The sequence below is a fragment of the Hyperolius riggenbachi genome, chromosome 12, assembly GCF_040937935.1.
Source record: "Hyperolius riggenbachi isolate aHypRig1 chromosome 12, aHypRig1.pri, whole genome shotgun sequence".
In the NCBI taxonomy this organism is placed as follows: domain Eukaryota; kingdom Metazoa; phylum Chordata; class Amphibia; order Anura; family Hyperoliidae; genus Hyperolius; species Hyperolius riggenbachi.
This window is the reverse complement of record NC_090657.1, coordinates 125,907,635-125,931,868: the sequence shown is the minus strand read 5'-3', so window position 1 is coordinate 125,931,868 and position 24,234 is coordinate 125,907,635. Positions and strand designations below refer to the sequence as shown.

General features: G+C 45.6%; 1 protein-coding gene across 1 annotated transcript in view; it reads left to right on the top strand.

Annotated features, from left to right (window-relative positions):
- Nucleotides 1-11,679: 11,679 nt before the first annotated feature.
- Nucleotides 11,680-24,234, top strand: part of JMJD6 (jumonji domain containing 6, arginine demethylase and lysine hydroxylase) — a 293,711-nt gene continuing 281,156 nt past the window's right edge. Inside the window, exon 1 of the mRNA XM_068261994.1 lies at nt 11,680-11,882. Within this exon, the coding sequence (XP_068118095.1) occupies nt 11,754-11,882 (129 nt within the window). The 5' untranslated portion in view covers nt 11,680-11,753. The remainder of the gene's footprint in view (nt 11,883-24,234) is intronic.

Here is a 24,234-nt window from a genome sequence, read left to right as displayed (position 1 = left end):
GAAATCGCGGGTAAATCTGCATGCGGAAACGCAGCCGCATGCGATTTCAGCGGTGGAATCCAGGCGATTCCGCACCGCTACAGTGGAAACGAGCCCTTAGAGTTCCGGGGAGCATTTCTTGGCAAGTACAGAGGTATTAGGGCACCAAACAGAGCTGATGTAGAAAACGGACACCGCTCCCTTTCCTTTTCCCGGAGAGAACGTTGTCGGTCTGCCCAGATGAGGCTGTAGCTTGGGAGATGTAGGGCACTGTCAGGGATGTTGTCATGTAGCCATGTTTCGGCGAAGCAGAATACCAGAGTGTTGCTTCCAAGTCCCCTCAGTTCACCTAGCTTGTTGGGGAGGGAGCAGACATTTGCCCAGAGAACCACAGGGATGGCTCATCGCAGGCCTTTCCTCCTCAGCCTCACACGGGCGCCAACTCAACAGCCTCTCCGTTACTGGCCTATGTGGGGCCCTCGACACAAGGGCAGTTATTTATTGGACATGGCTACAGACAGAGTGAGACAGGAGCCTGCCCTCTGGGTGCAGGGCTGCACTTGGTTCCCAGTTTAGGAGCGGAGATCTGGAGTAGGTGATATGTGGGGGGGGGGGGGGGGGGTAGGAGAAGGGGTGGCAGCAGCTCGGAAGGCATTAGTGTGCAGCACACTCACCACCACTGAGGGCATCAGTGTTCTCCCCAGAAATTTTTTCCAGCCGGGTGGCATGAAAAAGTAGCCGGGTGGGGTGCGACAGGGGAATTCAGGGCTGGTGCAACTCTGCTTACCACACAGGATGAGGAGAAACAATGACACCCAGTGCTTACCAAAATTGTCTGGCTGAAGCACTCCTCTAAAAGAGCCTGATAACACTGAATATTGGTGTTCTAGTTGCATTTCATACTAGGGGTGATTATTGCATTTACTAGGTCGGTTAATTCACGTATCATACAACTGTGTTTTTTGCATTTCATAAAGGAGGAGGGGGGGGGGTGATTTTTGCTTTTCATATGGATGTTATTTGCTGCTGGGGTCGAGGAGTATTGCAGATAGTGTACAGGGTCAGTCAGTATCATACTAAATTATCTGCAATACCGCTGGACCCCAGCAGCAAATAACATCCATATGAAATAACATGCATGTGAACTCTGCAAGAATCACTCCCCACACACACACACACACACACTGCCCTTTCAAGCCACCTGCACACACCTTCAACACAGGATCGTGTTCCATATTTACTTTTTTTGATCAGTGGGCAACTTTTAACAGACTTTTCCCAATTACCACAGCCAGATTTGTACTTTTTACTGCTCTAGGCCAACTTTTTACAATTGTAAATCAAGTAAGATTAAAGGTGGCCATACACTGGCCCGATTTGCGGCAGTTTCGACAGCAGATTCGATCACTGGGATCGAATCTGCTGCCAATCGTTCGCGCAACACGCACCCGCCGATCCGATTTCCTCCCGAAATCGGATCGGTCCGTCGATCGCGCCGTGCGGGAAATTACCCTCGATCGCCCGCGGGTAGGGAGCGCGTCGCTAGCGGCGGCCGATCCGATCAGGTATACATTACCTGAGGCTGGCTCCCGGGCATCCCGTCCGTCACTGCTCCCGTCATGGCACCTCCGGCATCCTCATATAACTTCCGCTGTCATGCCAGTGACAGCGGAAGTACAACTAGAGGGCGCTCTATTTGAACTTCCGCTGTCACTGGTGTGATAGCTTAAGTTCTATGCGGATGCCGGAGCCGGAGGTGCCACATGACGGGGACATCACGCCCGGGAGCCAGCCTCAGGTAATGTATACCGGCGGGGGGAGCGGCGGCAGCACCACCACAACAGATTGTGATCGGTTTCAGGCTGAAATCGATTCACAATCTGTTTGCAGGAAAGGCAGCCATACGATCCCTCTCTGATCAGATTCGATCAGATAGGGATCTGTCAGCTGGTCGATCTGATGGCACATCGACCAGTGTATGGCTGCCTATATATGCACTTCTGACACAGACAGCATTCAGCACCATCCTCCATCTCCAGCAAGTCAGCTTATCTAAATTGCAGCTGACTGCAGTCATTGTTTGTTTGTTTTCTCAGGTCCCCTAGCTTGAAAGCTCTGCAGACTAAAATATATCAGATAAAAAGTGCTTCTGCTCATTAGTGGACACACAGATCTCATACCAGTGGAAGGATGATCAGAGTTCCTGTGCAGTTCTCCCAGCATCAGAGCGGCATAAATCAGAGCAGCTTATGTTAAAGAGAAGCTGGAGAGGGGGGCGGGGCAGCAGAGCTCAATGCCGTGCACTGCCTGATGTTATCTGTGCTCTGAGTAGGCCTCGGAGCTGTGTGGATTCGGAAGGGATGTGACTGGCTGCTGATATTTATGCAGCCAGCCCTGGACAGAGGGAACACATTGGTTTCGCTGGGTCTGAGAGAGAATCTGCCTGCAGCTTCAGGCTTTCTCCACACAGAGAGCCTCTCCCCACACAGTACAACAGTAGCCTGCCTGCACTACGCTATCACACTAGATGTGTATCGGACAGCCGCCTCCACTAGCTGAGCTGCCTGCACATGTGAATGCATTGCAGACACAGGCAGCCAGCAAAGAGCAGAGTAGAAACACTGTACTAGGGAGAAGCGGACACTCTCCACGAGGTACTAGGAACTCGGCTCACTCCCGCAGTATGCAAAGCATGGTCCCGCCCCTTAAAACCCGCCCAGCCAATCACAGTACCCGGAGGTTACACAGGCAGAGAAGCCTCCTGCACTGTGTAGCAGCGGCTTTCGCTATTGTCTGAGACGGCCACAGATGGAACGCAAGTGAAGCGCTCATGGCTGCAGTTTTACAGCACCATTTTTTTCCAGCATGTGAGGCAGGAGAGCAGGTGGGCGGGAATTCAAAACAGCCGGGCGGCCCGCCCACTTAATTAGCCCTGGGGAGAACACTGGGCATAGTGTGATGAGTCTAAACTGTGCAACATAGTCCATCATCTGGCAGTAACAGTGTATCCGTGCACAACAGTCCATTTTATGATCCCACTACAATGACAGCGCACAGACCATACATCGTTTCAATACTACCGTAGCAGTGCACACAGGACCACATACATCTCAAAAAGCAGGAAGTACAGACATCTGTGTGGGCTCACAGCGCAGGAGTGATAAAGCGGTGGGAACGGCAATTTGAAAAACAGCGAGCATGTGACAGAGGCCCAGAGGCAACAAGCTACCCCCTCAATGGTGCAGATAGTGAGAAGCAGGGAAAGGAGGCATATAGTTTCACAGCAGCGGAGAAGCAGATTTCTGTACCGAAGGAGATCTGTCCCTGTCTATGGCACGTATGACAATTTCATGCACTACTGTCAAGCTGCACGCACTCCGGCTTCCGCTCGTGTACATTGGGCCAGCTGCGAGCTTTAGGCAAAGCTACGAGAGCATCACACACAATGCAAACTCACATGGTAGCAATGAACAATCCAAGCATACAATCAGGCACTGAACTGTAACCTAATACACTGCAGTCTCTCTCTCTCTCTCTAGATGTCCGTCCTCTGCTTAGTACACAGAAGCTAGCTTATTAAATAAGGATTTAATATTCCCAAAGAGGGGAACAATTCAGAAGGAAATATACACAAGAATATTTACAAAAACAAAGTAAAAATGGACAAGGACACACACAAAGACAGTGGTGCCGCCAGGCACCAAGCAGACCAAGCGGCCACCCGGGGCCTCATGTTTTTAGGGGCCTCGGAGGCTTCGTGACGTCGTCATGACGTCACACTGTTGTCCGACGCACTGGGCTGGCCGCAGCGACTAATAGGCAGAGCAGGGCTACGGGAAGATGGCGCCCGAAGCCCTGTACTGGAGACTATTTGGGTCTCCAGTACAGGGCTTCGGGCACCATCTTCCCGTAGCCCTGCTATTCCATTCAGCGCGGGAGATTGGAGGCGCAATATCACCGGGGGAGCTGCGCACCATAGGCCGGCCCGGCCGGGAGAGGAGACTTCTGTCAGGTGAGTAAATTATTATTATTATTTTTTTTAAATGTTGTCCAAATTGAAATTGCGTTTATTTTCTGCTGAAATGTGGCCCACATTGCATTTATTTTCTGCTGAAATGTGGCCCACATTGCATTTATTTTCTGCTGAAATGTGGCCCACATTGCATTTATTTTCTGCTGAAATGTGGCCCACATTGCATTTATTTTCTGCTGAAATGTGGCCCACATTGCGTTTATTTTCTGCTGAAATGTGGCCCACATTGCATTTATTTTCTGCTGAAATGTGGCCCACATTGCATTTATTTTCTGCTGAAATGTGGCCCACATTGCATTTATTTTCTGCTGAAATGTGGCCCACATTGCATTTATTTTCTGCTGAAATGTGGCCCACATTGCATTTATTTTCTGCTGAAATGTGGCCCACATTGCATTTATTTTCTGCTGAAATGTGGCCCACATTGCATTTATTTTCTGCTGAAATGTGGCCCACATTGCATTTATTTTCTGCTGAAATGTGGCCCACATTGCATTTATTTTCTGCTGAAATGTTGCCCACATTGCATTTATTTTCTGCTGAAATGTTGCCCACATTGCATTTATTTTCTGCTGAAATGTTGCCCACATTGCATTTTTTTCTGGTGTCTGGGGTAACTGTTTCTGCATTTATTATTTAATGGTCATAGTTGGCTATATTTGCTGCTTTGGAGTTAGGGTTACGCTCCGCCCATACGTCATGGCCACAGCCATTTTTCGGCGAAGCGTGAACACCCCCCAATCCCATTTTCCAGCGCGCCGCGAACACCCCCCCCCCCCCGGATCCCCTCCACCCACATGTCATGGCCAAACCCACTTTCTGCGGAATGGCCACGCCCATTTTAGGGCTACTTCCTACAGTCTGCTTGGGGCCACAAAACCCTTAGCTGCACCCCTGCACAAAGACATCCGCTTATCAAAATAAAAAGGGAATGAGACAGAGATAAAAAAGTTACACTGCATATGGCTTAATTCCTGCTTGTAGAAGGTCACACAAGTTCTGATTTGATCAGGGACTCCTTGGCTCAGAGAACCACCTTCACGTGAAAACTTACTGGCTTTGAGAACTGGTTTTTATAGGAGGGAATTTAACCTGGGGCTATCCAAAAATAATCTAATTTTCTCCTATCCTATAAAAACAGTTAGTCAAGACCTGTGGTACATCCCAGCTTGCTGTTTTATGCAAATATCAGCGTTTCCTGCATCCTCTGAGACACCAGCCGGTCTAGGTGTGTACAGGGACAATAGGGTAGCTGAATGTGTAGCTGTGTAGTTGTTATGATCAACTGTCATTGTAGGTAGGCTTCAAAGAAATGCGAACGTTGCGAAAGTGTACTTCTGATACCCTACAGACACTTCTCCACACATCAGTCTATTCATGTATTTTGCATATGACAATGGCTGGCTTATTACCAGCTTCCTCATTTTCTAGGGGCTATGGAATAGTGGCTCACTAAACATCCTTCCTGTAGTTTACAAAGGAAATAAAATGCAATTGTACACTGTCATTACATAACATGGTATTTTACACCAACAGCAGACAGACCTAGACAAAATGGAGGTTCCCACAAGATACGAGTTAACAAAAATGGCTACCATGTCCTGTATACTATCTCACTGCGTATACCCTGACAGTGTAACGGCCCCTCCCTTACCCCCATAGCAAGCATGGGCAGGAGAACCCAGTGTGGCTTCATTTTATAACCAACGCCGATACACAGCTCTGAGTGGGCTCACAGCATTTAGTTGCCTGTCAGATGACACAAAGGGCTCACATGTACCTGCTTTTACCAGTATTGCCGCAGGGAGACAATCAGAAGGGCACTCAACACCAATGAGTAGGTAGGAAAGACATTGATGGGGAAGGGGTGGGGTGGTTTGAGGGTGAAATGGGGTAGTAAATACAAATAGGGACATGTTAGACCAACATAGATGAAGGATAAACAAATTATGAGGGAGAAGAGAAAGGGAGACGAGTAAAAATATATGTGACCTGAGCCTAGGGTTACTTAAAGAGACTCTGTAACAACAAAAACCTCCCCTGGGGGGTACTCACCTCGGGTGGGGGAAGCCTCCGGATCCTAATGAGGCTTCCCACGCCGTCCTCTGTCCCACGGGGGTCTCGCCGCAGCCCTCCGAACAGCCGGTGACTGTGCCGACTGTCAGTTCAATATTTACCTTTGCTGGCTCCAGCGGGGGCGCTGTGGCGACTTTCGGCACGGAAATAGACGGAAATACCCGATCTCCGTCGGGTCCGCTCTACTGCGCAGGCGCCGGAAACTTGCGCCTGCGCAGTAGAGCAGACCCGACGGTGATCGGGTATTTCCGCCTACTTCGGAGCCACCAGCCGCCAGAGCGCCTGCGCAGGAGCCAGGAAGGTAAATATTACGTCACGGCTGTACGGAGGGCTACAGCGAGACCCCCGAGGGACGCAGGACGGCGTGGGAAGCCTCATTAGGATCCTGAGGCTTCCCCCACCCGAGGTGAGTACCCCCCAGGGGCCGTTTTGTCGTTACAGTTCCTCTTTAAAAAAGCAGCTACTGGTATATTTTTGTATACCGGCAATGTATCTGCTCGGTATTTTGGACTGTACCACAAGAGCAGAGGGGGAGACACCAGGTCTATGTTACTATAATAATTTTACTAATGGAGATGAGGCTACAGCCGGTTCTTCATCCTCCCATTTGATGCACAACTCCCTGCAACTGCCAGCTGAGGAGATGATAACACTGAACACTTCAGTGTACAGAGGAATGTCCAGCACCTCCCTCCTCCTGGAGACTGAGGATGGCCAGAGAGAAGGGGAGAGACACGTGGAGGAGCTGCAGCTGTGACAGGAGATAACACAGTGCTGCTGTATGATAGGTGCTGTGTTCGTATGGATGCAGTGTGTGTTTGTATATGTGTGTGTGTGATGTATATGCATGGAGTGTGTGTCTCTGTGTGTATATAGAGGCGAGTGTGATGTGTGCATGTATATAGTGTATGTGCGATGTGTATGTATTGAGCGAATGTTTCCCCATCAAAAACTGTATGCCCCCCTTTTCAATGTAACACCCCCTCCCTTACCTCCATAGCAAGCATGGGCAGTAGACCCCCACGCTCCCTGTGGGCTAATTGTACTGCCATACCCCCCTTCTTTTCCAATAGACCTGACCCCCCTTCTCTTAAAGTGTACCTGAGATGTTATTAATGGGTGTATTTATACTTATCTGGGGCTTCTTCCCAGCTGCTCCATTCACTTGATCCCCATTTGGTCAGTCACGGCCATTCGTGCACTTCTGCACATGCTTGACCTGGCCACTACTGCACAGGAGCAGAACGCTCCTGGCTGTGGGAGGGGGAAGCAGCTGGCAAGGGAGCCCATGCACATTATGGGGGCTAGAGGAAGCTCCAGGCAAGTATAAATACACCCACTAATGCTGCCTGCAAGAGACTCAGGCTGAGGTACACACTATACAATTTTCTGACACATTTACAACAGGTCCAATCTGATTTCCGATCGCTTTTCCATTAACTTCCTGATCATAAGAGAGGTAGTAGGGACAAATTCCATCACCTTGCCTGCTTAATTAGACTGCAGCAGAGATCATATCTAATTGAACAGTTAGTACACTTGATGCAATGTGTGACTTTCAGGGCCCTTTTTCACTTAAAGTGGACCCAAATTAAAAATACAAGATTTCAGAAATAAAATCTATTTTCTAAATTATAATAATAAATAGCAGCCTTTTTTTTTAGCTGCATGATGACAAATATAAAATATTTTACATTTATTGGAGGAACCCCTCCCTTCCTTTCAAATTGTCGGGACAACATCTGGCAAACTGGGGAAGTAAGTGGTGTCTGGCAATGGAGGAATTGCTAATGGCTGCCCCCAGTATAACCCTAGTTATGAAAAGAGAATGGTGAAAAGCATGCACTGAAATGTTCATAGGTTTGAAGGAGTGTTTGTTTATCTTTGTATGTGTCAGAGTGGTGCAACTAAATATTTTTAATTAAAAAAAAAAAAAGTTTGGTTTGGGTCCGCTTTAATGTTTAAAAGGGTCACCAGTCTATACAATTAATTAATTAGCTGTATTGTAGTCACTTTTTTGGCTACTAGTCCCATACACAAATAAAGGGGAAGGTTAAACCCATATAATGTATAGACAATAAAAGAATGGATTGGGGTCGCACACCTTCTTAAGTATACCAAAATATAAATTTATTGATTGCTTATCTACAGATCATCCCAAAAATACCCACAAGTGTAATAACATGTATCCCAAACAATTAAAACCAACAAATGCGGAGCATCAATAGCTATATGCATGTGACCACACTGTGATGATGCTTATATTGGATATAGCTATCCTGGCCAGGAAATATACCATACCACCAATGCAGTCATCCGCGCAATCTCTCTCCTTTCATACTTGTGCCAGAGCTGATCAAAAAGTATCGGGGGGCCCCCTTATCCACACAATGAAGTCTGATGCACCATGACTCCAGCAAGATATGCTTTGAAAGTTATGCACATTTCATTTCGCTGCCGCATATAGCCTGGCAGCATTGGTTGGTCTCACCCCTCCTTTCGTCAGCTGCTTTTCTGTAGTGTATCCCGGGTACAGGTATTAAACCATTCAGTCCTGCCCCACTCGCGCTGGGATCAGTAAAGATGCCTCCTCACAGCGCTGTGTACCGCTATGATGCAAGACGCCAGCCCGGGATCCCATCCGGCATGTGTGGAGAAAGATGCTGCGTCACACGCATCCGCGTAAGCTCCGCCCACCGACGCGTTTCACGTCCTCTTTGGACGTTTCATCAGGGTGTGTCAAAGCCTACTACTAGCCCGTCCTTTGTATCCATCTTGACTCCACCCCCCTCTCTCCGTTATCCTGTCATTGACATCATCCTATATGGAAGCTCACATTGAGGGGGAGGATTCCTGTGAATACCACCTGTTTCACTATAGTGTTAGGCAATGGCTCTCATTATCTTCTTTTTTGCATACAATAGTACATTTTTATGGGCAGAGTCGGCATTAAGGCAGGTTATACTGAGGCCACTCCTTTTCACAGCCAGAAAGGGAGATACTGATCTTCAGATTACTACTTATCCTTGTCATCTATGTCCCCAATATACATGCAGAGTATTTTCGATTGAACTCATGTTCAGATTTATTTAGGCAGTTCCTCAATCTCTCGGCGGCCTCCATGGCAGACAAACAAGACATATACAAAGTTCTACTTGTATCTTCTTATCTTCCCTCATTCAAAGAGGCATACTTAAAGGCACAGTTCATGTTAGTGGCACAGTTCATGCACTGCGGATCCACTCACAGCTCATGCTCTACCCTTATGTCTAGTTTGTCCCAAGACTTTCCTTATTAAGGGACCAAGGTCAGGGGACTCCACATTACACGTATCTATTTATTCTGAGGAAGGGGGATAGGTCCAATTCCGCATTGAGCCCACCCGGAGTAACACTTCCAAGTTTGAAGATCCACATGGCCTCTTTGCAGTAGAGGACCTCATCAAAGTCTCCCCTTCTCCCAGAAATCTTCAAATTATAGATTCCCCTAACAGAGGTCCCCTTCAGTTTATTCTGATGATGATCCCTATAACGATCATAGATTATCCCTGTAGCCTTGCCACTTGTAATCTTACAAAAATGCTCCAACACCCTCTCTTTTAATGCTCTTTTAGTTTTACCAATGTATTTTAGGCCGCAAGGGCATTGTATCATATACACTACTTTTTTTGTGTCACAATTTATAAAAGATCTAATAGTATATTCCTTTTCTCCCTTGCAGTCAAAAAATACACTGGTGCGGTCTACATAGGGACACATCTTACATTTCGAGCATTTGAACATCCCCATGGGTTTCCTCTGGTCAAGCCACGTAGAAGGATTTTTTTGTAGTTCACTATGTACCAAACAGTCCCTCAAATTCGGCGCCGAATTTGAGGGACTGTTTGGTACATAGTGAACTCTAGTGATCCCAGCGCGAGTGGGGCAGGACTGAATGGTTTAATACCTGTACCCGGGATACACTACAGAAAAGCAGCTGACGAAAGGAGGGGTGAGACCAACCAATGCTGCCAGGCTATATGCGGCAGCGAAATGAAATGTGCATAACTTTCAAAGCATATCTTGCTGGAGTCATGGTGCATCAGACTTCATTGTGTGGATAAGGGGGCCCCCCGATACTTTTTGATCAGCTCTGGCACAAGTATGAAAGGAGAGAGATTGCGCGGATGACTGCATTGGTGGTATGGTATATTTCCTGGCCAGGATAGCTATATCCAATATAAGCATCATCACAGTGTGGTCACATGCATATAGCTATTGATGCTCCGCATTTGTTGGTTTCAATTGTTTTGGAAACATGTTATTACACTTGTGGGTATTTTTGGGATGATCTGTAGATAAGCAATCAATAAATTTATATTTTGGTATACTTAAGAAGGTGTGCGACCCCAATCCATTCTTTTATTGTCACCAGTCTATACCCCCGCACTTGATGGAAATTTTCTAACAAGGTTGAAGGGGGGGGCACACCAAGTGAATGGAGCAGCTGGTGAGGGAGCCCCAGGTAAGTATAACTACATGTAGTCCCCAACTTACGAACATCCCGCCAATACGAACGGCATGAATTCTGTGTTTCCATTGGAACAAGTAAAAAAAACATTTTTGCAAATTGGACTTGTAGTTTTTGATAAAATCGACTTTAAAAAATTCAAAGAAAAAAATGGCTTTTAAACTTGTTAAAACCAGGTACAGAGGGCAGAGGTGACATAGGGATACAGGGGACAGAGATGGCACAATGTTCCACCCACAACCATGAGCTGCTGACTCCGTCCCCCCCCCCAAAAAAAAAAAATTATAAGTGTCAAGACTTTTTGGTCCATTTGTCCATCAAAAACTAGAAATTGATTTGGCAACCCCGATTAAAAGTTGTCTACAGTTGTAAAAATTTCCCCTTCAATAATCTGCATCGCTAGCGTGTGGCCAGCGCTGCCCTGACAGGGTTAAAATGTTGTTTGCAATTCCGCACGTATACCATGGGGCCCCATGCGGACGATTTATCAGCGCACCTCCGGAATGGATAGCTTCAGCGCTTCGGTTCTCTCTTCCCCACCGTAGACATACTGGCGTACCACACCTCTAGAGTCCATGTTATCCTGGAGCATCACAGGCGCGAGCTGCGTTGCACGTGGACCGCCATATGTCGCGCAGTAATGACGCCATCAGTATCGGTGGCAGCTGACTGAAATATTGGTAGAGGAAATTACTATTCGTTAATTTGCATTTACCAGGCTGTGAAAATGATCGTGAATTGTAACGGTCATGAGTGTCGATTTTTACCACGTATTTATCAAAACACGGAGTTAGGAACACTATAGGTCGCCAATGGCGCCGTTCCATTCAACTCTCATGTTACGATCTGTTCCGCATTGTCTGCTCTTTTGTTTGTATTATATGAAAACAAAAGAGCGGACAATGCAGTTCAGAGTGATCGTAAACGGAATAAAAATAATACGTGATTCGATAAATATATATATAATGTTTATGTATTTAAATTTAACTCAGGGCCGACCTTCCTAACATGTCTGCTTTATGTGGACAAGACGTAGGGTGCTTCCTGGTTGGTGTCAGCCAATAGAAATATGGATGGAGAAGTAGGGGTGGTCTGAGAGGTGTCTGGAAGCTGAGGTGCTGTGTTCGCTCGCGGCGGGTTGCCTCAGCACTTCAGGATGAACCATAAAAGTAAGAAACGAATAAAAGAGGCCAAGCGAAGCGCTCGCCCGGAGCTGAAGGACTCGCAGGACTGGAGTCGCCATAACTACTTAGAGGTGTACCGGCTGAGCCCCAACGCCGTGCGGGTGAGAGGGAGACCCCATCACACACTTATTTGTCATCGCTGGGATGAGGCACTCCTCAGAGAGAGCTTCTACTCTTTATTTTGCCACTCTAGATGTAGTGACCCTTAACAATGACAGCGGTATCTTAGCATGTAGATCTACTCCACACATGGTGATCACTGCCTGCCAGTGTGTTAAGGTTCACTACCTTGAGTTGGGCTGGGTGGCTCTGCAGATGTTGACTTAAAGGGGAACTGAAGAGAGAGGTATATGGAGGCTGTCCTGTTTATTTCCTTTTAATCAATACCAGTTGCCTGGCAGCCCTGCTGGTCTATTTCTCTGCAGTAGTATCTGATTAAAACCAGAAACAAGCATGCAGCTAGTCTTGTCAGATCAGACTTATAAGTCTGAACCACTGAAACACCTGATCTGCTGCATGCTTGTTCAGGGGCTATGGCTAATAGTATTAGAGGCAGAGGATCAGCAGGGCTGCCAGGCAACTGGTATTGTCTAAAAGGAAATAAACATGACAGCCTCCATATACCTCTCTCTTCAGTTCCCCTTTAATAAAGTGGTACTCTAATGGTTCCCACTAATGATCCAATATTTGTCATCCAATTTTCCCATTTCTATGTAAAATAAGGGACTGGCTAAGTTAGCCATTCAATATTTTCACTCAGTTTACCCTATACTACATAGATTTGGTACAATTGGATGAAAAAGATTGGATCATTCGAGGCCACCATTAATCAAACGGTTTTGGTAGGCAATGGGGGATTAGAGCCTAAGGCCCAGTTCACATTGCATGCGTTGCCCTCCGGATTTCAGCAACGTGTGCAGGAGGCCGACATGTACGACATCCGACAGTGCATAGATTGCACTGTCTGATGTTCACACTGCATGCGTTCTGGACCAGTGTGGTCCGGGAATGCATGCTGCACGCATTTTTTTACCAAAACGCTCCGCTGACCCATTCTGGGCTCAGCAACGCATAGAAACGCAGATGGCGTGCGTTCCGAATGCGTGGCTATCGGCGATTCATGATGTGGCCTTAGTCAGTTATTGTTAGTGATGTTAAGTTTTTATTTTTCTCTTCTCATTTCTGGCCTACTGGTGGATGTCTACTCTACAGGAAGTGAATCGAAATTTTGTTGTCTAACTGAAGGTTTTTTATTGTTTCGTCTCTCTTGGGTAATTCTCACACATTTGGTGCCTAAGCAATGTGTTCGCGATATATAGGTTGGTAACAAACTCAACTTGTCAAGTATTCATTAACTTCCTGATCATAAGACAGGTAGTAGGGATAAATTCCAGCACCTTGCCCGCAGAATTAGACTGCAGCAGAGATCACATATAATTGAGCAGTTAGTACACATGATGCAGTTTTGACTATTGATACATACATACATACATACATACATACATACATACATACATACATACATACATACATACATACATACATACATACATACATACATACATACATACATACATACATACATCTCTATATAATATATCTCTATCGCTTAGCGCTACAGTTGTTTTAGACTGGTAATTTTACCGGGATTAGCGTGGTAAAATCATTATACTCTCTCCTGATTCCCGATGATCGTGGTCAGGGCTTTTATAAGCACTATACCGTGATCTCCATAATCGCGAGAAAATGTTGCAGGCAACATGTTTTGTGATTGCCCTTAATCGAAAAAACCCCCGCGGTCGGCTGCAATTGCAGCAGTGAGATCACTGCCATATGATTGCAATTTTTTTAAACCGTTAGCGTGAATCTCCCGCTAAACGCCCTAGTGTGAATGGGCCTTAACACTTAATGAGTTGAGTTGCCAAAATAGGATGCACAGCGACTCATCGCAATGCATTAAGTTTAAAAAGGCCATCAGTCTACACTTCCACACTTGATGGAAAATTGCTAACAAGGCTGATATCCAGTTGATCGAAAACTGACCTAAATTTAATGTTTTTGGGCTGTGGGAGAAAAACAGTGCCCAGAGGAAACCCACACAGACACGAGGGGAGAACATACAAACTCCATTCAGATAGTGCCCTTGCTGGGATTAAAAACCATGCTAACCACTATGCCACCGCGCTGCTGCAGTAGAGAGATTATTAAAGTAATGTGATCTGTTACAACATAGGGGTGTGAACATACAGTTGTAAGAACAGGGCTTTAACATGCAGTACTTTGCTGCATTATTGTGCAGCTCATGGTGCATCATTTCAACAGTCTTTGAATTATCATATTATTAATATATTGAGACAGAATCCCTCTATATAATTAGGATCGGTCATTTATATAAATAGTCTGTGCTTGTGCAAAGAGGGGAAAAAAGCAGAGAACACAAGTGGCTTTGTCCTGTGCATGCCCAGTACAAACATGTTTGTACAAGGCAGAAATACGGCCACGAGCCATACTTGACAAGCTCTTGTTAAATATGTTTAAAGGGACTAAGTGCTGTAATGGTGGGGTGTAAAGCTGGCTACACACAGTCAATTTTCCATGGGATCGATAAGGATCACGATCGATAAATGTCATCGATTTTGGGTACTTAACGCAAAGTGGATTCCATTATCGACTTGGACGTCTACACTCGATGCAGTTTCTTAACAGATAACCCATCGATCTTATGCGGTTGGAATGTGTAATGGTTAAGGGCTCTGCCTCTGACACAGGAGACCTGGGTTCAAATCTCGGCTCTGCCTGTTCAGTAAGCCAGCACCTATTCAGTAGGAGACCTTGGGCAAGACTCCCTAACACTGCTACTGCCTATAGAGCACGTCCTAGTGGCTGCAGCTCTGGCGCTTTGAGTCCGCCAGGAGAAAAGCGCAATATAAATGTTCTGTGTTTGTTACCCTATGCTGGATGCACAACTGTGTATTCCCAGCGGATCCTGAGTAGACCTGCTGTGTGGCACTGTCCATTGATTCATGCACAATATTCATCATGCATCTGCTCTGCCACTGGCGCTGCTCCACGGCACAGGAAAAATGCCGGTATACAGATCAGCCACAGCAGAAGAATCAGGCTCCCATTGGATTGTAAAAGACCCATGGGAATCCTCCCTTAACACCAGAGAGGATTCTCATTGTTCCACCACTCCAGTGAATCGATGAGAAGCCTCCCTGGGGAGGGAGGATTCCCATTGGTCTGTTGCAATCCAATGGGAGTCGGAAGTAACAGTGTAGTCTGCACATTGTCCAGTAGATAAAAATGCTTTATTCAAACAGGCATAAGACTGAAACAAGTCAGCATGTTGGTGATAGACTTGTGCCTGACGCAAGTTGTCCTTAATGGTAGCATAGGTACAAAGTGTCAGGTGTGGTCCTTAAATAAGATAGTACCACACCCGATAACAAGGTGCTCAAAAAGCTCCACCCAGAGGGGGGAGGGAACATAAAAAGGAGGAAAATAGAACTCCTGGAATCATCAATAAATGCATATGAAAAGGGGACAAAAACATTCCCCGCAGCAAAACAGAGACAAGGGTAAAAGCAGGGCTGTGGAGTCAGGAAAAATGCACCGACTCCTAATGAATTTAAACTGTAATTAAAATAGAAAATATGATAAAATGTTCTATTTCTCAGATACTAGTCATCATAAATAATTTATACATACAGTAATAGCTGTGCTTAGTCCACAAAAATGAAATAAACCAATCAAAATTAGTTACTTGTGCTGCTTCAATAAAGCAGTCCCCGTATTTTTAAAGTCCGATATACACATCTGATTGTGACTATATTATGTGTACACAGGAATCTCTTATATATACTAAATAACATCTATGCTGTAAGTATAAAGCCTGATGTGTAGCTGTGTCACTAATAGAGATGCACTAAATGGTTTAAAGAGGCGCCCTGGTGGTAAATAAAAGCGTTTAAAAGCAGTTTAAAACCGAGAAAAGGTTTGAGGTTGCTTACCTCAAGGACGACAAATCTTTGTAGGGACAAAAGATTTTATTGGTAGCACAGGCAACGCGTTTCACGGGTCTGAGCCCGCTTCCTCAGGCCAATAGCAGTGCCTATATTAGTAAACATGAGACTCCTAAGCATACTAGTATTAAAGATATACATACATTTACAGCATCAGATTGTAATCAGCGATAGCATTGAATCCAGTGTTTCATTTCATATATATTATTACAGATTATATATATTATTACAGCTGATATATTATAAATAAATAATGTACATATTATATTAGGAGTATTTACCCTTGTCTTACGGCGCTGCTGGCATTTATCAGCCAGAGGTATATAGATAATCAAAACATGTTTTTTCAAACATATGGAAAATTATGAAACATTGTTTAAAATAGGTGGGGGGGAGGGGGGTTGGGAGGAAAAAAAAAAAAAAAAACCTCTAGTTTTCCACCTTAATGTAAAAATATAATAAAAACTTCCTTTAATAACTATATATATGCACACAATTTTCTGCCCATATTACTATGGACAATTTGGATTAAAAGAGATTGCCAGAAAGGTGTGCTGTCATGATGAACAGATAAATAGAAGCACCTTTCTGGCAATCTCTTTTAATCCAAATTGTCCATAGTAATATGGGCAGAAAATTGTGTGCATATATATAGTTATTAAATTAAAGGAAGTTTTTATTATATTTTTACATTAAGGTGGAAAACTAAAGGTGTGTTTTTTTTTTCTCCTCCCAACCCCCCCCCCCCCCCCCCACCTATTTTAAACAATGTTTCATAATTTTCCATATGTTTGAAAAAACATGTTTTGATTATCTATATACCTCTGGCTGATAAATGCCAGCAGCTCCGTAAGACAAGGGTAAATACTCCTAATATAATATGTACATTATTTATTTATAATATATCATCTGTAATAATATATATAATCTGTAATAATATATATGAAATGAAACACTGGATTCAATGCTATCGCTGATTACAATCTGATGCTGTAAATGTATGTATATCTTTAATACTAGTATGCTTAGGAGTCTCATGTTTACGAATATAGGCACTGCTATTGGCCTGAGGAAGCGGGCTCAGACCCGTGAAACGCGTTGCCTGTGCTACCAATAAAATCTTTTGTCCCTACAAAGATTTGTCGTCCTTGAGGTAAGCAACCTCAAACCTTTTCTCGGTTTTAAACTGCTTTTAAACGCTTTTATTTACCACCAGGGCGCCTCTTTAAACCATTTAGTGCATCCCTAAATCCCCATACGATACCCGTGTGAGGGGTGGAGGCAGAACATATGTGGTTTACACCACGGTGGACATCTGCCTCCCTTCTTTTTTCCAAGGAGAGCGACCGCATCTAGGTCCTTAGTGACCTCCCCGAGTGGAGTCGGGTTAATTGTCTCCACCTGCTTCCTGTGGTCGGTTGCCCCTCTGCAACCCACTCTTGTGAGTAGATTCTTATCTTCTATATTGACAATTTTGACTAAACATATCACACTATTGGGCTCCCGTGTTTTTTGTTTCCTGTGCCTTTTCCCCAGAAGGTGTCCTGACACCAATCATCCACCACTAATAGAGATGGTCAATGAGATGGAAATAATTCTGTGTTGATTCTGATTTATGCAAATGTACTCTTTGCTCATGAAATCAAATAATTTGATATGTTGTTAAAATTTGGTTTGGTGACTACGAATTAAATGTTACCTGAGACGGATGAAAATAAGTTTTATACAATACAATACAATACAATAACATTTCTATAGCGCTTTTCTCCCATAGGACTCAAAGCGCTTAGGCTCTCTCAGATTCAGTAGTTAGTAGGATGAAGTATTCACACAACAAAAGTTATATTTCTGCAAATGCCAGACTGAACAGGTGGGTTTTCAGTCTGGATTTAAACACATCCAGGGATGGGGCTGTCCTGATCTGTTGAGGTAAGGAGTTCCAAAACATAGGGGCAGCATGACAGAAGGCTCTGGGACCAAAAGTTTCCAAGTGGACTCTGGGTATGACTAGATTATTAGAACCTGTGGATCTGAGAATGCGGGGATTGCTACGCAGCTGTAACATATCTTTCAAGTATCCAGGGCCTAGATTATTCAGGGATTTAAATGTCAGTAGGCCGATCTTGAATAGGACCCTCCATTCTATAGGTAGCCAGTGAAGGGAATGCAGGACTGGCATTATGTGGCAGTGACGGGGTTGGTTGGTTAGCAGTCTGGCAGCAGTATTCTGTATCAGCTGTAGGCGGTACAAGACCTTTTTTGGAAGGCCAGTGTAGAGAGCATTGCAGTAGTCCAGTCGGGATGTGATGAAGGTGTGGACTAAGGTTGGCAGATCTTCTGGGGGTATGAGGTGCTTGATTTTTGCAATGTTCTTCAGGTGAAAATAGGATGATTTCACCACCGCAGAGATTTGAGTTCTGAAGTTTAAATCCCCATCAAATAGAACTCCCAGGCTACGCACATGATCAGAGCTGCGTAGATCCGTGCCTCCTATTCCCAGTGGTGAAGACTGCAAGTTAAGTTGTTTTGTTATCATGCTCTGCCCTCCAATCAGAAGGACTTCAGTTTTGTCTGCATTTAGTTTCAGCCAGTTGTCATTCATCCATTGCTGTAGTTCACGTAAGCAGGCGTTTATAGTTAGAGTTGGGTCTGTCACACCAGGCTTGAAGGAAAGATATAGTTGGGTGTCGTCTGCATAGCAGTGGTATGTCAGGCCATGTTTTTGGATTAGTTTTCCCAATGGTAGCATGTAAATCGTGAAAAGCAGGGGAGAGAGGATTGAGCCCTGGGGCACCCCATACTTAAAGAGAACCCGAGGTGGGTTTGAAGAATATTATCTGCATACAGAGGCTGGATCTGCCTATACAGCCCAGCCTCTGTTGCTATCCCAAACCCCCCTAAGGTCCCCCTGCACTCTGCAATCCCTCATAAATCACAGCCACGCTGCTGACAAACAGCTTGTCAGAGCTGGCTGTGTTTATCTCTATAGTGTCAGTCTGCTGCTCTCCCCGCCTCCTGCAGAACTCCGGTCCCCGCCTGCATCCCTTCCCTCCCTGCTGATTGGAGGGAAGGGACAGGGGCAGGGACCGGAGCTATGCAGGAGGCGGGGGAGCAGCTGAGACTGACACTACAGATGTAAATACAGCCTCACAGCATGGCTGTGATTTATGAGGGATTGCAGAGTGCAGGGGGACCTTAGTGGGGTTTGGGATAGCAACAGAGGCTGGGCTGTATAGGCAGATCCAGCCTCTGTATGCAGATAACATTCTTTAAACACACCTCGGGTTCTCTTTAACCACCCTGGCGTTCTGATTAAATCGCCAGGGTGGCTGCGGGAGGGTTTTTTTTAAATAAAAAAAAAACTATTTCATGCAGCCAACTGAAAGTTGGCTGCATGAAAGCCCACTAGAGGGCGCTCCGGAGGCGATCTTCCGATCGCCTCCGGCGCCCAGAATAAACAAGGAAGGCCGCAATGAGCGGCCTTCCTTGTTTTGCTTATATCGTCGCCATAGCGACGAGCGGAGTGACGTCATCGACGTCAGCCGACGTCCTGACGTCAGCCGCCTCCGATCCAGCCCTTAGCGCTGGCCGGAACTTTTTGTTCCGGCTACGCTGGGCTCAGGCGGCTGGGGGGACCCTCTTTCGCCGCTGCTCGCGGCGAATTGCCGCAGAGCGGCGGCGATCAGGCAGCACACGCGGCTGGCAAAGTGCCGGCTGCGTGTGCTGCTTTTTATTTCATTCAAATCGGCCCAGCAGGGCCTGAGCGGCAGCCGCTGGCGGTGTTGGACGAGCTGAGCTCGTCCAGACCGCTCAGCTGGTTAAGTGTTACAGGGGTGGACAGGAAGGGCCCCATAGACACTTTGTGGGTTCTGCCACTCAAGAAGGATTGGAACCACTGAAGTACTATGCCATTAATGCCGCAGTATTCCTGTAGCCTGTTTATCAAGATGTCATGGTCAACTGTGTCAAAGGCTGCAGAAAGGTCTAGCAGTATGATAATCGAGCACTCTCCTCTGTCTCTTGCCATGAGCAGGTGGTTGCATATTTGGATGAGGGCAGTTTCAGTGCTGTGGTGTTTCCTGAAGCCAGACTGGAATGGGTCATAACTGTTATTTTGTAGGATTCTGGCTTCTAGCTGGAGGTATACAGCTTTTTCAATTAGCTTGCCCAGAAAGGGGAGGTTAGAGACAGGTCTGTAGCTGCTCATTGCATCGGGGTCCAGGGAGGGTTTTTTGAGGAGAGGCCTGATGATTGCTTCCTTCAGTAAAGCAGGAAATATCCCTGATTGTAAGGAACAGTTAACAATTTTGAGGAATACCGGTACGAACAGGTCGGGGCAGTTCAACATGAACTGTGTTGGGCCAGGATCCAGGTCACAGGTAGTTAGGCGGACGTGAAGGAGGATGCTTGATGTGACTTCTTCATCAATTTCTTTGAAGTTTGACCAAGGTGTTACGTTGTCTCTGCTAATGGTCTTCGGCGCTATATTAGGCTCAGATGCTGTAAGTTGGATGGCGGACCTTATAGCGGAGACTTTGTCTGTGAAGAAATGGGCAAATTGGTCACAGAGGTCCTTTGAAGACTCGATATTAAGTTTTTGACATGCTGGGTTGCAGAGTTTTTCCACTGTGCGGAACAGTTGGGCTGGTTTGTTAACTGCATTTGCAATCTCTTGTGATAGAAAGGATGATTTTTTTCCCGTGATTACCTTTTGGTAGCTCTTCAAGTGGAAGATTAAGGCATGTTTGTCTTCTGGGGACTGAGATTTGCGCCACAGCCTCTCAAGTTTTCGGCCTTGTCTTTTCAGCTCTTTTATAGCGTTATCAAACCACTGTGCATGATGGTGTGGAGTAAGATATTTGGTGCGCAGAGGAGTAATGGTCTCAAAGGTGGAGGACACACATTTGTTGTATTTCAACACCAGAGTATCAGGGTCCAAGCTGGAGTCAGTCAATTCATCAAAGCTAAGGTTATCTCGGATATGTTGAGGTGTTAGCCCTTTTAAGCGGCGATATTTTATTTGATTCTTGACCTGGTGTTTGACGGCTGGTATTAAGAGGGAGAAGTGGATAGTGTGATGGTCTGACCAGGCAACAGGATTAATTTCCACATTGGCTATTGACAGCCCAGTATGGAATATAAGGTCCAAAGTGTGACCTTTCCTGTGAGTAGCAGAGCTGATTGATTGGAGGAAGCCCAGTTCATGTAAGGCACGAGGTAGCTCTTTTCCAAATTGTGAAGAGGAGTCGTCCACCCATGTATTGAAATCTCCAAGAACAATCCATCTGGGGTGTTCCAGTGTTAGGTTACATACCTGGGGCTTCTTCCAACCCCCTTCAGGCTAATCCAGTCCCTCGCTGTCCACCTCCACCACCTGGATCTTCTGCTATGAGTCCTGGTAATTCAGCCAGTCAGCACAGTCCGGCTGCATGCAACTTCAACAGCCAGGAGTGTTCTGCACCTGCGCAATAGTGCTGCGCAGGTGTAGTACGCTCCCAGAGGCGATAGTGTGTGCATGCGCACTACGCCAGACTGGCTGAAGTACCTGGACTCGTAGCAGAAGATCCAGGTGGCAGAGGAGGACAGCGAGGGACTGATTAGCCTGAAGGGGGCTGGAGGAAGCCCCAGGTATGTATAAAACTTATTAATTTCATCTGTCTCAGGTTTACTTTGTTACACAATAGTACTATACTCTACATATGTCTATAAAGGACATGGGGTAGGGGAAAAACACAAAAAGAGCGCACTCAGAAAACTGATGATAAAAGGGAGACCAGCCGGTCGTAGACAGATCTCACCTGATGTGGTGGCTGATATGCCCTTATGGGTATTATCAGCTTGCAGGCTTTTGTCCCTCTCAGACCAGGGACCAGGTCAGAAGCAGGCTATTTGTCCAAAGGGATCCTGTGGCTTGAAGCAGGATATCAGGAGCAGCTGTCTGGTTTGTAGCCGTTAGTGTCCCAGCACTGGCTATAACACCAGAGCTGCAGGCACCTGTGGGCTGTATGAGACTCAATCCCTTAGCAGGGAGAGTCTCCTTCCTGAAAAGTTAGCAATTCACACACTGCTCTGTTCAGATACACCACAGCAGTGGCTGGGTGGTGAGCAGTAGCACTGAGGTGGCTGAAAGAAAGCACAGGAGACCCGTGCTGGAAGTAACTGATTCTTTAATTTAACAAATACAACTAGTTTCAGGAGGCCATTCCTCCTTTCTTCAGGCAAACAGTTGCTACATTGTGATGATCCAATTTAATTGAAATTCAAAAAATCAATTAGTTAAAGGCGACCCAATCAGTGCGTGTATGTAAATGTAACCAGAGACCATGAGCCTCTGCTGTAGGTCAGGGTTTTCTCTCCCTAATGGCCCGTACTCACGGGCTGCAGAAGTGGCCTGTCGCCAGCACACGTGAGCGTGCTAGCGACAGGCCGGCGACAGCCTCTCTCCAGGTCCCTCCGCGTACACACGCGGAAGAGGGACCAGCGGCGAGACGGAAGCTGTCGCCGACGTTCCTCCTCCCCCCCGCCGGAAGCTTCATTCACCTCTATGGAGGTTGCTGTCGCTAGTCCACGTACTCACGCGGACTAGCGACAGTTGCGGCGGAGGTGCGGCGGCGACTGTTGCCATGCGATTGAAACTTTCAATCGCATGGCGACAAGAGCGGCGGGCGACAGTTCGGGGTGCGCGCGCGTGCGACGGCCCATACTCACGGGCGACCTGTCGCCGCAACACGCGCGCGCCGCGTGTTGAGGCGACAAAAGTCCCTCGTGAGTATGGGCCATTAGTGGGTTAAGAAAGTTAGTAGTAGGCTATAAAAGGATTGAAAGCGAACATAATATAAGACTGCCACTAGGGGGCAGCCTCTGTGCTGATATTCAGATCAGGAGGCTGCAGTACCACCTCAAACCATCAGGTGGCACCACACTTTCTTCTATCTGTAGGTGTAATATCATTTCAGCTCAACAGGTTATTTTACATTGTAAATTAATTTCCGAACAATAGAGGGTATTATAGCACACTCCTTTATTGGGGGAGTGATGATTGCATGGTTAATAGTTTCCATAATCATATGCAAATTTGATATATTTATTTAAAAAGCTCATTAAGGATTTTTTTTTTTTTTTTTTTTTTTGGTGATTGAATTTGAGGCTGTTCATAATTTAATAATGTCTAGATCTTATTAACCACTTGAGGACCACAGTCTTTTCGCCCCTTAAGGACCAGAGCCTTTTTCTCCATTCAGACCACTGCAGCTTTCACGGTTTATTGCTCGCTCATACAACCCACCACCTAAATGAATTTTACCTCCTTTTCTTGTCACTAATACAGCTTTCTTTCGGTGCTATTTGATTGCCGCTGCGAGTTTTACTTTTTATTATATTCGTCAAAAAAGACATGAAAATGACTTTTTTAACTTTCTGTGCTGACATTTTTCAAATAAAGTAAAATTTCCTATACATTTGAGCGCGAAAGTTATTCTGCTACATGTCTTTGATTAAAAAAAAAAAAAAAAAAAACATTCAGTGTATATTTATTGGTTTGGGTAAAAGTTATAGCGTTTACAAACTATGGTGCCAAAAGTGAATTTTCCCATTTTGAAGCATCTCTGACTTTTCTGCGCACCTGTCAGGTTTCATGAGGGGCTAAAATTCCAGGATAGTACAAATACCCCCCAAATGACCCAATTTTGGAAAGAAGACATCCCAAAGTATTCAGTGAGAGGCGTGGTGAGTTCATAGAAGATTTTATTTTTTGTCACAAGTTAGCGGAAAATGACACTTTGTGACAAAAAAAAAAAAAAAAAGTTTCCATTTCTTCTAACTTGCGACAAAAAAAATGAAATCTGCCATGGACTCACTATGCTCCTCTCTGAATACCTTGAAGTGTCTACTTTCCAAAATGGGTTAATTTGTGGGGTGTGTTCACTGTCCTGGCATTTTGGGGGGTGCCTAATTGTAAGCACCCCTGTAAAGCCTAAAGATGCTCATTGGACTTTGGGCCCTTTAGCGCAGTTAGGCTGCAAAAAAGTGCCACACATGTGGTATTGCCGTACTCAGGAGAAGTAGTATAATGTATTTTGGGGTGTATTTTTACACATACCCATGCTGGGTGGGAGAAATATCTCCGTAAATGACAATTTTTTTAAAAAATTTTTTTTACACACAATTGTCTATTTATAGAGATATTTCTCCCACTCAGCATGGGTATGTGGAAAAATACACCCCAAAACACATTATACTACTTCTGAGTACGGCGATACCACATGTGTGGCACTTTTTTGCACCCTAACTGCGCTAAGGGGCCCAAAGTCCAATGAGTACCTTTAGGATTTCACAGGTCATTTTGAGAATTTTTTTTTTTTAAAAACTGACTGTAATGGCTACCTCAATTACACCAGCGAACATTACAAGCCATGGCTAAAAAACGTAC